The following is a 17,271-nucleotide window of genomic DNA, read 5'->3' as shown; positions in this document are numbered from 1 at the left end:
CCCAATAATCCCATCCACACTTGCACAACTCCCAGAGTTCGTCAGGAACAAAAAAATCTCAGCGCCGTTTGCTTGCTTGCTTTGCCGCCTTCTGCTACTGCTAGTAGCTGTTGTCTGCGAGCGAAGCATAGGAGAGTACTAGCTCTGGTCCAGGGGAATCCAACAAGGAAAACTCGGCCGAGAAACAGAGCGCCGAGCGGGTATAGGAGGAGGGAGAGATGGGGCAGTGCAGAGCGGCGGCAGGAGGAGGAGACTGCCTGTTCAAGCTGTTCGGGAAGACCATCCCTGTGCCGGCGGACTCCTCCGGAAGCGTCGTCGATAAGGTTGGTGTTTACATGCAATTCTCAGATGTGTTTTTCTTGTATACTCCTATATCGGTTGGGGTTGGGGAGTTGGGATTGAAGCGAGGATGAGCGGGAGAGAGCTCTGGGCCCTGTGATCTGGTGATTCTTCTCGTCATGGGGCAACTAGTTAGAATCGTGTTTGAAGTGAGATCCTGGGAGTTTGATTGGTTTATTGAGAGCGTGGAAAGAGCTCATTTTTTTTTTCAAGGCCGTGTTTGGATTTGATCACGGTAGAGAGTCATATGAAAAGAAGCTAGTACTAGGGTGTTTAGCTTCCATTAGCGAGATGATTCTCCAAAGTGTCTCCGCTTTTCGCTTTGCCTTTGCTGTTCTCTGATAGCAGTTTCCTAGCACAGGATTTAGTTTGAACTTCTTGGACCCTTTCTATTTTTTTTACTTAACCCGCTGGACTCACCCACTACAAATTACAGCACCCTAGCTTCTTTTCATAAGCTACAGTTCTGAACATGTAAAGTATACAGTTCACTATCAGTTGCATCGAGCTCCAGTATTATTAGAGTAGAAGTTAGATAGAGCAGAATTGAAACAAGCAAACTTTGTCAAACTTTACACTGAGGGGTGGGGAAAGCATGTGGAGTCACGGGGTCAATTAACCCGAATATACACCCTGTGGGCATGAACTTACAGTTCACAACAACATAATTCACAACTTAGACTCAGCAAGATTTCTGCATCTTTACAGGACCAACAGCACAGTGGCAGCAGCACGGCTGAACCAAAAGTACAGGAAAATATCCCTGGGGACTCCACAGGTTCACCTACACTGCCAGAGGTCGTGGACACCGACGACTCGTGTGCTGTCAAGAAGTCATCAGCGGATCAAGAAGAAGAACAGAGTGACACGGCCAACCAGAAGGAGAAGCTGAAGAAGCCTGACAAGATCCTGCCCTGTCCTCGGTGTAACAGCATGGACACCAAGTTCTGCTACTACAACAACTACAACATCAACCAGCCACGCCACTTCTGCAAGAAATGTCAGAGGTACTGGACGGCTGGTGGTGCCATGCGCAATGTCCCCGTGGGTGCAGGCCGCCGAAAGAGCAAGAGTATATCAGCTGCTTCCCACTTCCTTCAGAGGATCAGGGCCACCCTGCCCGGTGATCCTCTCTGCACCCCAATTAAGACCAACGCCACGGTTCTCAGCTTTGGCTCCGACACATCCACCTTAGATCTCACAGAACAAATGAAGCACCTAAAGGACAAGCTCATTCCAGTAACCCAGATCAAGAACACCGATGACCCATCAGTAGGGTCTTGTGCTGAAGGATGGGCAAAAGGAGAAGAGCAGAACCAAATGAACTCAAGGGAGGAAGTTACAGCAGATAAATCCACAAATGTTGCGCAGCATCCATGCATGAACGGGGGAACCATGTGGCCATTCAGCTGCGCACCTTCACCTGCCTATTTCACCTCAAGTGTAGCAATTCCGTTCTATCCAGCTGCTGCTGCTGCTGCTTATTGGGGCTACATGGTTCCTGGAGCTTGGAACACTCCATGGCCACCGCAGTCTCAATCTCAATCTAGCTCATCACCTAATGCTGCTTCTCCAGTATCCACAATGTCCAGTTGCTTCCAATCACGAAAGCACCCTAGAGATGGTGATGAGGAAAGAGATACCAATAGGAATGGCAAGGTGTGGGTGCCAAAGACGATCCGGATCGATGACGCAGACGAGGTGGCCAGGAGTTCCATCTGGTCACTGATTGGGATCAACGGCGACAAGGTTGGGACAGATGATGGCAGAGGGTGTAAGATCACGAGGGTTTTTTATCCAAAGGATGAGGCAAAGACGACAACTCACAGAGTTAACAATAGCCTCCCGTTCTTGAAGGGGAACCCAGCTGCACTGTCACGCTCAGTGACCTTCCAAGAGAGATCTTGAGCACCATCTAGAAATTCTTCATGCTGCCTTCTGCTTCTATAAAGAACATATAGCATGATCGAGCTGAAATTTTGTACATTAGAGAATTGTAAACTAGGTAAGGGGAAATGGAGTGTACAACAATACAACATAGCTATAACCTGACCCAGCAGCTGCACTAGGTAACTTGTAGATAGCTATTTGAGCTGGGGGAATATTCGGTCGGTAGTTCCCTTGTTTGTAGATAAATATGATATAATTACTGGAATATTTAGCCAAAAATTTCTTTGTGCGACAGCATCTACAAAATAGGTAGCTGTGTAAATCCAGTCTATAAAATCAGTCCACTGCATCTTTGGAAATATGATACTTTTGAGCACATCTCAAGAATCCTTCCATCTGTCAATTTCTTCTGTAACTAGAATTTGCTCAGACAGCAAAAAATCTGATATATTAGTCCCATATCGTATTTTCCTTATCTTCCTTATCAGTTTCTTTTATTTGTTTCTTTCATCCTTTTAATTGAGATAATTGGATCATGAAAGTGATGCAAAAAGTGGAGGAAGGCATGGAAGAAAGGAAGAAAGAAAGCGATAGACAGCTACTTGATGTCCCACTGACCTTAGACGTGGGAACGAACATATTATCTCCTTCACATATGCTGCACAGGCTGTCCTGTAAAAAAAATTCAATAAGTAGAGGTCTGAACAAAGAAAATCTTTCAGTTCACACAGGCTCTCATATAAATAATTTTTTTACATGCTCATATGAATATCTCGTTAGGTGTCCTTCAGTTATCAACATGTTATCATCTGATAAGAACATCAGGTCCTGACAAAAGAGTAATATCTGAAAGTTGTACCATCATATCAAGATATTACATTAATGCTAGACGAAATTTCTTAACTGTTAGGTAACATCCTACTTTCAAATGTTTCAATAACATGAATTATTGTCCCCATTCATTCTGCTTTTCAGTCATTGACATCTGGCAGTGCAACTTCCACTTACACCATTGTCAATCAGTTTGACGTTTAATAGGCTAACATGTTTGACCTTCAATCAGATTTCCAATGTGCACCGTACTGCCATTCTATAATTATCAGAATACAAACAAATTTGCAACCTCTTCCCTTCCAAAGAGAAACTAAGGCAAAAGACATAACCAAAATTCAAAGATCAGTAAAAAATAATCAAACAATTAGTTTGGGAAGAAAAGACACTAAAGATTTTCCAACCAAGCATGCCTCTCAGTATCAATATTCTGACTCCTTCTCTATGAACAGTCTTCTGGTGGTGAAAACTCATGTTAAGCATGATATGCTAAGAATATCTAATTTTTCTTCATGCAACGTGACAGGAAAATAATCCTATTTTCTCAAGTATTAGAGACGCAGTGGCGCATCATGTCTATGCTTGTAACTTTCGGCCATGATATGAAACAAGTGAAGCAATCCTTTGAATATTTGAAGGTCAAATACAACAAGCAGTTGCCTTTAGGTGTCTACACATCATTGGCAGCTAAAACCTTAGGACATTATAACTTTACTAAACTTTTGTAGAGCACTTTCCCATCAAAGGCACGTATTCCAAAAGCTTCACTATAGTGCTAAAGTGGACACACTGTTCTTAGGAAAATAACTATTTTCACAGTACACACTAAGTATTTAACAAACTCATCGTACTTGCTTTTGAAAAATATTCTATGCATGAAGTCAAAACCTGATACCAAGGAAAACGAAAAATATATATTAACAGTGAGGTTTCAACATATCCACCATGGACATGGTTAGAGCATTGAGCACTCATCCGCAAAGAAAGAAAGCATGCACTACAATGAAATACCTAGAAAACTTAATTTGTAAACGTTTCAATTCCAGGTTTATCTATGCATGAACACGAAACGAAAAATGGACAGAAACGGTGGGGTTTGGGTTTCTTATACTATTAGTGTGTATCACCAATTCACCATTCATATAGTTCCTCTAGATCTGGAACATCAGATGGCCTGTGCGAAGTTCCAGCGAGCTTCAAACTAGGGCTATACCAATCCAAAATCATATAGGCAAAGAATATACAATTCACATAATGAAGTTCATAGATTTCCTCATGTTTCATACATCACATAAATGAATATTGTAGCTAGCTGCAAAAGCTGTAATTTGAGTATAACTTCTGGATCTTATCTGGTGTATCTCCTGCAAGTAATTTGAAAATTGACTGATAGCCCCAAACCCTTCAGCACTATTAATTTTGCTAGCTAATGTCAAACTTGGGGTAATCTCGTAGAATACTTATTTTCAACATAAACAAACATTAGCATGTGATATTCAATGTAAATACATTATACATATGGCATGTTCTCAAAAAAGATATTTCTCAGGAATGGCAAGTTCGTGACTTCTGATGAATTAAGTTAGTTTATGAACTATCAATAAACTTATGAAGCAAAAATTGGCATTACCACTTGAGTATCTCAACATATGAAGCACAGATCTATTCACACTACAAAAATTCAGAGCAACGAGACACCTTTTGCATTTTGTCTATTCCAAACTACAAAAAACATGCAGTAAATTACAATAAACTCCAACTCAGAAACTGAAGTTAACTAATACTCAGATTTGAAATTTCAGAAGCGGTCTATGGATGTAAAAGAAGTTTTAGGGCATACTGAAAAAAAAATCCCAACACAACCAGTCATTGTCGCTTCAGTGCCTGACTTCAGTGGCACCATCATGCCTTGGATCTCAATTGCATCATTTGTGGGTTGCAAGGTAAGATCATACATCTCCATGAGTTCTCATCCGCTCATTCATCTGTGGATGCAAATGTTAGATCAATCAATTTGTGTGGAAAGATTGCATTATATGTGTCCACAATCCTGTATGCGTTAAAACAAGAGAAATCGGTGGAAATGTGATGTTTTGTGGTTAAAGCAACTGCATTATATGTACTTGCGCTGACTGCACTTTGAATTCTTGTATTGCAAACAAAACAATAAATCCCTAAATCAGGATTTGGTATCTTTGACCACCATCTTGTCGTCTTGTCAAGTGCAGCTAAGATGACACAACTCACATAACAACCCTGATGATCAATCCTCTGGAAGGTGGATGAAGAATGCACATAGCTTCTCAGTACAAGATGACCTCAATGGAGTTCTTACGAAATTGAGTCACCATAAGACAACAAATATATACAGTAGTGCAAATATTAAGAGAGAATACACAACTTATCAGCTGTCAGTCCCAACGTTAGTCAAATTGAACACTGTTCCTATGAATAGTTTTACTCGCATTATATTTCCACATAACTCATATGATAGTAAAGTCTCCATGCTGTAGAACTGGAGTAACAAGAAAAGGCACTGAACACAACTGATATCGGGCTGCAAAGTAGCAGATTTTTTTTCTTCGATAATTCATTCGGAGCGTCAAATTAAAGACAAATAACTGAAAATACTTGACACAGACATCAACCAAGCTTTCTTTTCTCAGATTCGAGGCAACTGCCTGAAACTGGTTAATATCACGCAACCCTATCTTCTTCTTTTTTCCCTATCTTCATTGGATTTTGCAGCCCCCTGAGTCTGGGCCTCGTCGAACATTTCCGAAGGCAGAGAGTTCAAAGAGATCCATATCACGTCCTGAAAGTACCAGAAAGAGTTGCTTAGCAAGTTTGGGTACCTGAATATTTAAATTTTGTGCTAGGTGGCTGCTACACTAAAGGCAGCAGGCTCATTTAAGGTAGATACTACTTGCCTGAAACACGACAATATGCACTCCTCTGTGCCAGCTCAGATTTGGATATCTCAGTTTTGTTCCCTTTAGATCGATTCACGGTAGCCTGCAAGCAGGAATTGATATATTAGCCGTGCTTTGTAGAATAAACTGACAAACATCACAGTACTGAATAATTATACAAGCATGACTACTTCAACAGATCTGTGGCTGAAGAAAGCAGCACACATGCACAAACAGCACGTTATGAGGTAAACAATGGAGACCAGAGTGAGGCAACAAGGAATATGCACCTGCAAAACCTGGCAGTTCTCCAACGTGCTCTTCCCGCCCTGTCAATTTAAGAGGATCAGTGACACGGGAGAACATGCAGAAACAAGTATCAAGCAAATAGCGAGAGAAGTTTAAGAGCAGAATTGGAATTGGAATCGGTCTTGAGACCTTGGAGTAGGGGACAATGTGGTCGTAGTCATGGCAGAGGCAGCCGGGGCAGCCGACGAGTTTGCGGAAGACCATGTTGCCGAGCGCGTCGCGGCGCCACCTCTCCGGGTCGCGCCCAGGAACCTTCTCCGCCTTCTCCCAGCACTGCTGCTTCACCGCGTACGAGAAACTCCGAGGCTCCGACGCCGACGGCGGAGGGGCCGTGAGGAGCAGCCCGTCCAGGTCGGCGGAGACAGAGGCGGCGGAGGCGGAGGTGGGGGAGCGGGGGGAGTTTGGCCGGGCCGTGGCTCCAAAGGACTGCGACGGCGGCGGTGGCGGGTGGTCGGCTCGGCGGCGGCGCATCGGCTTCCGGCCCACCATTATCTTCCTATCTCGAGCCCTCGAGGAGTTCGTCGCTGTGTGCCTGTGTGGTGCTGGGATTTCGAGGTATGTTTTGCTCCGTTTATTTCCAAGAGGCTTCCCGGTGGGGTCTATTTTGATTGGAGTAATTCATAGCTGGCCAACGGGGCCCGAGCCGGCCCGCTCTGCTGCCTACCGGGCTTAGCCCAGCCAGTTCCTAGGTCCGCATATAAACGGGTCGTGCCGGCAGAAGGCAGATACAGTAGCCCGGCCACGCCCGTGAGGAAAATACAAATAAAAATGTGAAAAAAGGAAAAAATGCTCAACGGCCCATACCATCGTCAGCCCGCAAGCAGAGGCCCTAGCACGGCCCAAGACGGATCACGGGCCAGCACGACCCGTTTAGCCGCGTCACTAGCCAGGCCAGCCGTGGGGCTTGTGGCCAGTTATAGAGTAGTAGAGATCACTAGTTTTTTTTTCTGCTGCCAATTTGCGTGGTTATGTGGTTCAACGACCTGCACTTTTAAGGTGACAGATCACGGGCCAACGATCTTCTCCTGCCCAAGTACGTTCAACATTCATGACTTTTCATCTTTTTAGTTGGACGACTCAAGGAGCTTTTTGAAATCTTTGAAGATAGTCAAGTTTGTGGAGTGATACGAGTGACGATGATGCCGCTCCAATCTAATTGCAGTCTGTTTGTTCAAGCCTGGACAGATTTCGTGTTGCAAAGATTGATACCACGAAGAATATGTTTTAGACATATTTCATCGTAATTCTTAGTCATGTGGGTTACTTTGTAATTTTTTGTGTTTATGACCCGGAGCATTTTACATGTAATGGTTTTCGAGTTTGAATAAAATTATAAGTATTACTAAAAAAAAGGTAGATTTTTTCCTAAGGAATATGGCATGTTATTAATCACAATGTCAAATCAAGCTCACTACATCCATTAAGAGATACATATTGTATTAATTTGGTATAGTAGATTTTAATAACTTTTCTTACAAACTGGATAAAAAAATAATTAAGTTTGGCGGTCAACAAAATTTACATCCCTATATTTCATTAGGAAGAGAGTATTAGTTCATTCTCGTGCTTACAATGAATTTCGTCTAACTAACTTGCCACTACGTTACACGTATTGTAACTTTTCAATAAATGTGAAATGAATATTGCGAGTTTTCAACAAATGCAGAGTAATATCACGAATTCTCAAGAAGATAAGAAAAAAAATGGATGATCTATGACTAAACAAACTCAAGCTTTCCATGTCTCTCGCCTTTCTTTTCTCTCTATGACAAATGAATGTTGAGAAACAACCGGGGGGTTGAGACTAAAACATATGCGGCACCTCCAGTTGCACCGCACACACGTTGAGGACCTACCAAAATGTCTTACGTTTAGTAACATAGAGAGTACTTATCAAAATGTCCTGCATTCAGGAACATAGAGATTAGAGAGTACTTGTGTTCTTTGCATTTTAAGGCCACCGCCTTGCAGCATTAGTTGAACCAGACTCACCGGCAAAGGTTATGAAATAAGAATGGCAATGATTATCGTCTATAACAACACAAATCAAAGGTGTAATGTTTTAACACATCACCGTACTCTCCTTCATATATACATAGTACGTTTTATAGTATAGTAACCTTTAGTAGCTCAAAACAGAAGTTACATCATGCATCAAGGCTACAATGTTCTCCAATCAAACATTCGGTAAATGGCGCCTGGCACTGTGATGTTCACCTCTACAGTACATTAATCCTTTGCCATGATTAGAAATGGCTCTCACCCGCATGATGGCCTTACCAGCTATTTGGAAAACCATAAGCAGCCGTTGGAGGAGGAAGGAACAATGGCTGGGGCTGGGTGAAGGGTACAGCTGTAGGTGCTCGCATCCACACCTGAGGTGTCATCGGTGCGTTCAAGGGCACAGCCTGGAGCGCTACCATCCGAGGAAGTTGCGCTAGGAAGCGGTTATCCAGCGGCATTGAGAACCATAGTTGGCCATAGGCGTCAGTGTTCAGCACTGGCATTGGGTACATTGACTGAGCGTTCACCGGATGAAGATATCCTTCATCAAAGTAATGTTAGTGATAAGTCGGAATGCATATAGTACATCCAATAGAGCAAAATTACGGAATGCATACACCTGGTTTCGTGAATAAACTAATGCTTTCGAAGTTCAAAATTCAAAATCATCAGGTGCGGGTGACCTGTTAAGGCTCGTCTTCTGTTACAGCTTTTGCAGACTAGCTACATTCAGCTTTCTTACAACAACTTCATTTGCAGTTGAAGGTTTGTACTCTCGCTTCAGTATATGTTTTCCCCTGTTGAGAGTTTAACGGTTTTTGCAAGTCCTAATTTAATGACAGTGTTCTTATTGATTTGGCAGGCCAAAAATAGGGTGCAATTTTCAGCACAGATTATTACTTCAATTCTATCCCTTTTGATAGTGATGCTAAAGAGAAGCTCCAGTATGTTGCAATTTGACAGGTCATGAGAGCTGCCAGAGTTACAACAGGAAAACAAAAGGTGGCCCTTTTATCATTATACACAGCATTTTGATTTGATTACTTATCTCATGAAGTTCTGTCCAGAATTTCAGGCTTGACAAACAAGGGCGTGAAACATTTAGTTACACGAAATTTCAACCAACTTATAGTATCTTTATGGTAATATTGGCAACTGTAATCGATAGAAAACATGGCAAGCATGGTGGGTAAATCTTTTGCACGTTTTTCTTAAATTATGACATCAAAGACTATAAGGTTTAGTAACTTCCAATATCTTGAATAAAAAAGAAGGGATAAAGAAGAGGACAGCACCATCTCACAAACATTTGATAATTTTCTCACCTGATCCTGATGAAGTCAAATTGGTTTGCGGAGTTTGTGAAAAATTGCACGGACATATGAACTGGGGCTGCAATTGGATTGGCTGCTGGGAGTCGTGGTAGCCTGGGTGTGTGGCATCACAATGTTCATATGAACTTCCATAGTATCTACCTGCATTCTGCATGTTTTGTAGTGGTCTCTGTAAATAATTCTTTTCTAATAGAGATGGAAAATGGAAACATACCTAATTGAAACATGCTTACCAGATTGTTTTCATTGTTATAGCCGGATGGAAGATGATCATTCGACACAGAATCTTGAGCACAGATGTCTTCTTGCGCACACAACCTTCAGCAAATAACAAGAAAACAAATATGTCAACGCCTAGGTAAAATGATTTGTGGGGAATTTGGAAAAAAGAATACTCCCTTCGATCCATATTAATTGTCGAAATATTACATGTATCTAGACGCTTTTTAGTCATAAATACATCCATATTTGGAAAAATTTGACACAATTAATATGGATCGGAGGGAGTAGTAAATTTGACAGAGATGTATCATTTTGTACTAGACGAACAAGTCAGAACGAAAAACATGCCTCGTAGCATTCAGATATCTGGAGAATGCAAAGGCAAGGAATGCCTTCTGGTACAAACTGTATCTCCCAGCAGAAAATTGTTCAAGTACTTCAACTGTCTTCTTTCCAAGGTCGACACCAACAATCCATTTCTTCGTATCATAAGCCCCGACCTTACAAATAAGGTATACCACATCACTACCATCAATGCTAAGGGCCGGGCAACAAGTTCTCAGGTTCCTCAGTGTGTATCTTCCAATGTCAGCATCCCACAGCTCACGCAACATCATATAATGCTTTGGGTAATTGTCCAAGATGTCATCAACATGAACGGTGTGCCCCTTGCGCCAATGGTTCCAAGAGGTATGCCTAAAACATGTCTGGATCTTCCAAGAATCAGAGTAATAAGTGGATTCCTCTTCCATGAGATCCTCATCATCATCGACTAAGAAGAGCTCTGAATCATAGATAATATCTACGCTGTCAAGATCCGTCGTCGTCTTGAAATTCAACTTCTTATTCCTCTCAACAGTAACAAGTGTCTCATTATGCTCTATCTCAACAAACTTGATAACACCATTACAACAAGTGGCATCACGGATTTGTTGCGGGCCACCTTCCCCGCGCAAGTTGAATTCAGGCTTTGGTTATCATGCCAGAGAGAAACAGAGTTGCCACTTGAGACAATACACTGAGCTATTTGTATAAATCCATCAGCTTGAGGCAATCCTTCCACCAAAATGAACCAATGATATTACCAGGAAATGTATCATTGTGGTAGTAGGCATTCCAAATAAGTTTAACCCACGGAATGTTATGTTTATTGAAAAAATTGTGCAAATTCTTCATGATAAGTGCTCTGTTCTGAGTTCTCATATCTCAGATACCGAGTCCACCAGCAGTTTTAGGTCGACATACCTTTTCCCATTTAACCAGACATTTACCACGCTTATTGATGTCTTTACCACTCCAAAGAAATCTGATAGTTAATGGAAGCATGTTTGCACACATTGCATATGTGGGAATGGCATTGATAACAGCTTTGACAACAGTTAATCTCCCATCATATGAAATCATGGTGGGAGATTCAGTTACCTCTTCATCTCCACCCAAACACATCTTCGTCTACCCTTCCACCCAGGCAATTTCTTGGCGCTTCAACGACGACGCGGCGGCCGATCACACCTCGTCGGCAACTATTTTGTGAGGATGCCGCCCGAGCCATGGCTCTCGGTAGGATGATGGATCACCACAGTATGTGTTAAGCTCCTTTTTCGCCTCACATCGTTTCAATTTTGGATCATTTTGGTGGGGTTTTAGATAGGGTTCTCAGTAGGCTTAATCTTGTTTCATCTAGTAATTTAATGGTCTCAAATATGATGTGTTTGGGTGGAGTTGTAGAGATACCTGAAAGGGGTTTATTGTCAAATTTACATTGAGTCACTTTGCCTATGTTACCGGGAGACCTACGTGTGATTGTTACAGCCCAAGGGGCTTTTTGTGAAATCCCCCCCGCTCCGATGAAATTGTAGGTTGCCGTCACGTGTCCAGTTCAGACTAATTGGCACATCATCAAAGGTTTAGAACTAGTTTTCCCAAGTTGGACTAAAATGATCACACCTCTCAAGTAGTCCGACCAGTGGTGCAACTACCTCTATTTATAATTGAATTTAGAGCTTTGGTCGTTGTGAGGAGAATTCAATGGTACATCTGTTATTTGTCACCGTACAGTAGACTACTAGGGAACTCAAATGGCTTGCATTTGAAAATAAATGCGTTGACGTGGCTATGTGGTGGGCTTACTGAGGTAGCCTGCTTGTATGTTGAGAAAAATCAGACAATGAGATCTTCTATTTAGATATAGAAAAATATGGGCCAATCAGAATCAAACATTTTAAGTAGAGATAAAAAGCTGCCTAAACAATGAATCATCTAACGTGGAACAAATCTGACACAATGACGTCAAGCCAATATATGGGTTGAAGTTTAGTAACAAAATCCCGAATCCCTGCTTCCTTTGAAATGGTGATCTTTGGACAATAAAATCAAGATTCATCTATATGGGTGGTTGTAATGTTGTATACACCCTCAGTTGTAGGAAGAATAGTACTGTGACCATGTATTTCTATGGAATAATGAACTCATGCATAAAAATATCAATCAAAATCATAAATATTTGTGTGGCTTATGAATGCCTATCAAAAATTGATTCATCCACTCAAGAGTAGACATAATAATAAGGAAGTGTCTATTTCTCAGTCGTCTAAGAAATAGTTATTTCTCAGTTGACAATCGTAGCCATCTAATGAAGATTTTCCTATCCATCGGACATACATTGATCTTACACGAATCTCAATGATTGAATCAAAATGTTGTTATCGTCGACTAAGAAATAGTTATTTTTCAGTCGCCTAAGAAATAGCAAAATCATAATAATAAGTAAGGGAAGACTTAACACTTTCTAAAACAAATTAAGAAATGTAAGTGGTCTTATACATGTCTCTTTTTTTTTACGAAACAGCCGCAATGAGCTATTTATTGTCAATAGGAGGGTTGAGAGAATCAACCCCAGGAGAGGGTCTCAGCAAGCTTGTTTCGGGACCAGACGATGTTCCTTGATATTTTTGGGCTTTCTTTCTTCCTAGTGGGCTAAATTCTCTCTTATAGATGCCTTTTCATCCACTGAAGTCGATGATCTTGGATAACAACGGCGGAAGAATTTCAGATGGGAATACAAACCAGCATGTGTTACGTTCACGGATAAAGAAACCAGATGAGTATCATAGAGAGGCAACATTCTAGGTAGGAGAGGCAGGCAGGAGACGGGGACGGACCGCTGTATGTCGCCGCGCACTGCCGCCACTTTGGACGAGAGGGAGTAGGAGCCTCTGTATGTACCGGAGCTCATGGGAGGTTGCAGGCTTGATGGAGCTTGGTCGTAAATCTCGACGACGACGAGAACGATCATTGTTCAAAGGACTTCACGGCAAGGACCATACGAAAGGCACTACAGTCTACAGGGCAGCGTCGGTGTTGTCCACAGGACCTCACTGCATGAACGATTCCAGAGGCTCTACATGCGGGCTGCAGTGGGGCGGGTGTGCCGTGTGCTGCTCGCTGAAGATGGCGGTTCTAGTCCCTCTTTGATGGAAGGGGAGTAGCACTATACGCTCGCTGAAGATTGCATCTCCTGCGGTACAATAGCAGACGGACCAACACTAACAAGTGGAAGGACAAATTACGCTAGCAGCACTTCTAGTGTGGACATGAAGGAACCCAAACAGCTCCTACTACGAAACATGAAACATTAACAGCTCCTACTACGAAACATGAAACATTAACACCTCCTACCACGAAACACAACCATGATAAACAAACTCTCTGTTCTTGTTAACACGGCAGTACAACATCGAGATATTCCTTAAATAACTTGCATGAGAGAGAACTTAGTTAAATTACATGTCAATACTCTACAAATCTGCAAATTATGCAGGAGGCAGGAACAGCTGGGGTTGGGTAAAGGGTACGTATGTGGATGGTTGCATCCACACCTGATTCATTGGTCCGTTGAAGGGCACAGCCAGGGATGGTCGCATCGGAGGCAGCTGTGACATGAAGCGGCCATCTAGTGGCAAATGCATCTGTGTATTGAAGGGCACAGCCGGGGGCGCTGGCATCTGAGATAGGAAGCGGTTATTCTCCAGCGGCCTTGAGATCCATACTTGGCCGTGGGGGTCAGTGTTCATCACTGGGTACATCGACTCGGCGCTTACAGGATGAACATATCCTTCAGCAAAGCAATGTTAAGTCAAAATGCATATTACATATTCAATATAACCAAATTAATTGACACACAATTTTAATTAATAAAATAATGCATTGGAAGATAATGATAATTTTAAATAATTAGCGGTAGTAACCTGTTAAGGATCCTCATTTTTCAATGCTTTTGCAGAATGAGCTAATTTTCGTCTTTTCTACAAGGACTTTATTTAGAGTTCCAAATTAGTACTCTCTCCTGCCTTCCCTTTCAAGAGAAGCTGAAACAAACTTTTCGTAAGTTATATTTTCTTAAGTGCAATAGTTTTTGCAATTCCCAATGATTTTTTTTTAGTTCATTTGATGGCTTCTATTGTTTATTTGGCATGTCAAAAGCCAATTTTTGACACATGTAGTTATTTCATTTATTTTTTCTTTTTTTATAAGATGATGCAGTTTTTGTCATTTGTCTCTTGTATAATTACTTCCAGATTTGACTGGTGAAGAGAGCTACCTAAGTCACAACTTGAAAAAATGGTCATTTATCATAGCACACAATCTTTTCATGTATTTATATATCTCATGACGTTCTGTCAAAGTTCAAGTCTCGACAACAAGAGCGTGAAACATTTGATATACATGAAATTTCAACCAACCTAGTATCTTAATGGTAAATCTGGAAGATATACTCCATATAAAGCATGGCACTATGATGGGTAAATCTTTTGCACAAGCTTTTAAATGACAACAAATACTACTGTTTAATAACTTGCAATATTTAGGGTTAAATATTAAAAAGAATGGGTAAATGAAAAGGACAGCACCATGTCACAAGCATGGATAATGTTCTTACCTAATGCCGACGATGTCAAATTGGGCTGCAGGCTTCGTGGAAAAGAGCACGGGTGTACAACGAACTGTGGCTGGATTGGGTAGTTGTTGAAGCCTGGGGGCGTAGCATGACCATGTTCACTATAGTAGCCACTTACAGTCTGCGTGTTCTGCTGGGGTCACCATAGAGACATAGTAAAATCTTTCTGAATACAGATGAAAAATGGACGCATACACAACTGAAAGATACTGCTTACCAGATTGTTTTGAATAATATATCCTGTCATATGATGATCATTTGGCAGAAAATTCCGGCCAGAACTGTCTTCCGGCGCACATGACCTTAACCAAATAACAAGAGAGCAAAGATGTCAGATGCCATCAGGTAAAATAATGTGGGGACTATGGAAAATACACAGTTAGTTTGGCAAGTCTGTAACATGGTGCACAAAGATTCATGGAACAAACATATATCAAGAGAGACGAAGAAAAAAAAACATGCCTTGTAGCATTCAGATATCTGGAGAATGCAAAGGCAAGGAAGGCCTTCTGGTACAAACTGTATCTCCCAGCAGAAAATTGTTCAAGTTCTTCAACTGTCTTCTTTCCAAGGTCGACACCAACAATCCATTTCTTCGTATCATAAGCCCCGACCTTACAAATAAGGTAGACCACATCACTACCATCAATGCTAAGGGCCGGGCAACAAATTCTCAGGTTCCTCAGTGTGTATCTTCCAATGTCAGCATCCCACAGCTCAGGCAACATCATATAATGCCTTGGGTAATTGACCAAGATGTCATCAACATGAACGGTGTGCCCCTTGCGCCAATGGTTCCAAGAGGTATGCCTAAAACATGTCCGGATCTTCCAAGAATCAGAGTAATAAGTGGATTCCTCTTCCATGAGATCCTCATCATCATCATCATCATCGACTAAGAAGAGCTCTGAATCATAGATAATATCTACGCTGTCAAGATCCGTCGTCGTCTTGAAATTCAACTTCTTATTGCTCTCAACAGTAACAAGTGTCTCATTATGCTCTATCTCAACAAACTTGATAACACCATTACAACAAGTGACATCACGGATTTGCTGCGGGTCACTTTCCCTGCGCAAGTTCAATTCAGGCTTTGGTAGTGGAATAAAATGGAGAACAGGGTGTCGTTCAAACACATCGCAAACGACAATGCCTCGCCAAAGGTCGATCCAGCCGATTGTACGTGATCCGAGCGCAATCACCTTGTGGGGTAAGCTGGGCAGGTCTTCCGTCACGACAGGAGAGAACTGCAACTCTAACGGCCTTGAGATCCACTTGTTCGTCTTGGAAGAGAAGATGTGGAGGGTGTAGTGCCCAATATTCCGTGTCATAGCAAGATCGGCCACAAGAAAATTCCCATCATCTTCGTGGCACGGCAAGATGCTGGCATACGATTTAGTCTTGTCAGGCCTATGGGTAGTCGGGATCGGAGTAAGCGACGGCTTACCACGGCCAGTCTTGTAGACGAAGTATTCAGCCAGATGAGGATTGAGTCGGGTGCTTCGGGGGCCGACGGTGAAGGCGAAGCGGAGGAGGACGAGGTCCTTCGCCGAGAAAACAACCTCGGGTTGGAGGCCGTAGCCCCCGATGTCGAGCTCAGGCATGTCAACGGAGACACGGGAGAGAGCCGGTGGATCTGCAAGACGGAAGGTCACCTTGACGTTGTGGCCGGTGCTCGTCTCGGCTTCAGCGGTGGTGGCGTTCTCGCCGTCGTCGTAGAAGGCCCCTGGCTCGAGGAGAACCCAGGCGGGATAGCGGGGGCTGCCCGTGGTTGCAGCAACATCGATGGTGGGGCTAGCCGCGGCGGCGGTTGAAGTGGGGGTTGCGATTCTGGTTGCTGCGGCATCGACGGTGGGCGGCTGGAAGAAACCCTCCATGGTTGTCCTTGTTGTTGACAGCAGACCGCAAATCAGAATTTATGAGGCGGATAACGGCGTGCTGGCGGAGCCTGGGTTGAGTTGGGTTCGTATTGGAAACGATTTAGATCGTCCGTCCGAATTGACGATTAAGAGCAGATTTGGAATTGGAATCGGTCTGAACACCTTGGAGCTTGCGGACGACCATGTTGCCACCGCTCCGGGTCGCGCCCACGCACCTTCTCCCCCTCTCTTCCACTGTTGCTTCACCGCGTACGAGAAGCTCCGGGGCTCCGACGCCGACGGCGGAGCCCCCGTGAGGAGCAGCCAGGCAGCTCGTCCAGGTCGGCGGAGTCGCCTGCTCGGAAGCACCGATCGGGGCAGGGATGCGGAGCAGGCAAGCCCCGTTCTTCACCGCCCACGCCATCTGCACCCATTTTATTTACCAATCACCTGTTCTCTTTTTTTCTTAATCCCTCTTGCCAAATGATTAGTAGATGGATGGGTCTATTTTTCCTCTTTCTCTCGTCTGTCCCCTTTTTCACACCCCGCCTCCATCTCTCATCGCCGCAGATGGCAGATCTCAGCTTGCCGCGGCCGTGCACACGATGAACTCG

General features: G+C 43.0%; 3 protein-coding genes and 1 long non-coding RNA gene across 6 annotated transcripts; 2 read left to right on the top strand and 2 right to left on the bottom strand.

Moving 5' to 3' along the window:
- On the top strand, positions 1-2,607 carry LOC100825862 (cyclic dof factor 1). Its single transcript, XM_003558674.4, has 2 exons — positions 1-323; positions 1,048-2,607. Exons 1-2 carry the CDS (start codon positions 219-221, stop codon positions 2,245-2,247), a joined length of 1,305 nt encoding a protein of 434 aa, XP_003558722.1. The 5' UTR covers positions 1-218; the 3' UTR covers positions 2,248-2,607.
- Positions 2,608-5,508: 2,901 nt separating this feature from the next.
- On the bottom strand, positions 5,509-6,853 carry LOC100825547. The gene is made up of 4 exons (XM_003558673.4): positions 6,411-6,853; positions 6,263-6,301; positions 5,991-6,075; positions 5,509-5,875 (listed from the first exon to the last, which is right to left on the bottom strand). Exons 1-4 carry the CDS (start codon positions 6,768-6,770, stop codon positions 5,793-5,795), a joined length of 567 nt encoding a protein of 188 aa, XP_003558721.1. The 5' UTR covers positions 6,771-6,853; the 3' UTR covers positions 5,509-5,792.
- LOC112270163 lies at positions 6,744-9,826 on the top strand. Its single transcript, XR_002962546.1, has 3 exons — positions 6,744-6,836; positions 8,958-9,050; positions 9,148-9,826. It is a non-coding gene; the product is annotated as an uncharacterized LOC112270163 (long non-coding RNA).
- Positions 9,827-13,505: 3,679 nt separating this feature from the next.
- On the bottom strand, positions 13,506-17,122 carry LOC100841809. Of its 3 annotated transcripts, XM_014897034.2 has the most exons (5): positions 16,841-17,122; positions 15,261-16,746; positions 15,016-15,100; positions 14,781-14,931; positions 13,506-13,955 (listed from the first exon to the last, which is right to left on the bottom strand). In XM_014897034.2, exons 2-5 carry the CDS (start codon positions 16,673-16,675, stop codon positions 13,654-13,656), a joined length of 1,953 nt encoding a protein of 650 aa, XP_014752520.1. In that variant the 5' UTR covers positions 16,676-16,746; positions 16,841-17,122; the 3' UTR covers positions 13,506-13,653. The 3 variants fall into 3 exon arrangements, with proteins under 3 accessions (XP_014752520.1, XP_010229126.1, XP_010229128.1); XM_010230824.3 differs by having other exon boundaries at positions 15,261-17,122; XM_010230826.3 differs by having other exon boundaries at positions 14,781-14,928; positions 15,261-17,121.
- Between the last annotated feature and the right edge of the window lie 149 nt (positions 17,123-17,271).

The sequence above is a fragment of the Brachypodium distachyon genome, chromosome 1 (assembly GCF_000005505.3).
Source record: "Brachypodium distachyon strain Bd21 chromosome 1, Brachypodium_distachyon_v3.0, whole genome shotgun sequence".
NCBI lineage: Eukaryota > Viridiplantae > Streptophyta > Magnoliopsida > Poales > Poaceae > Brachypodium > Brachypodium distachyon.
Note: the sequence above shows the minus strand (reverse complement) of the source record. Positions and strands in the feature narration are given on the sequence as shown.

Coding starts and splice junctions, on each gene's coding strand:
- LOC100825547 (XM_003558673.4), bottom strand. CDS start 6,770: ATGGTGGGCCGGAAGCCGATGCGCCGCCGCCGAGCCGACCACCCGCCA. Junction 6,302..6,410: donor ACATTGTCCCCTACTCCAAG/GTCTCAAGACCG, acceptor TTAAATTGACAG/GGCGGGAAGAGCACGTTGGA. Junction 6,076..6,262: donor AGAACTGCCAGGTTTTGCAG/GTGCATATTCCT, acceptor TCCTGCTTGCAG/GCTACCGTGAATCGATCTAA.
- LOC100825862 (XM_003558674.4), top strand. CDS start 219: ATGGGGCAGTGCAGAGCGGCGGCAGGAGGAGGAGACTGCCTGTTCAAG. Junction 324..1,047: donor CCGGAAGCGTCGTCGATAAG/GTTGGTGTTTAC, acceptor GCATCTTTACAG/GACCAACAGCACAGTGGCAG.
- LOC100841809 (XM_010230824.3), bottom strand. CDS start 16,675: ATGGAGGGTTTCTTCCAGCCGCCCACCGTCGATGCCGCAGCAACCAGA. Junction 15,101..15,260: donor AGATATCTGAATGCTACAAG/GCATGTTTTTTT, acceptor TATTTGGTTAAG/GTCATGTGCGCCGGAAGACA. Junction 14,932..15,015: donor ATATTATTCAAAACAATCTG/GTAAGCAGTATC, acceptor TGGTGACCCCAG/CAGAACACGCAGACTGTAAG.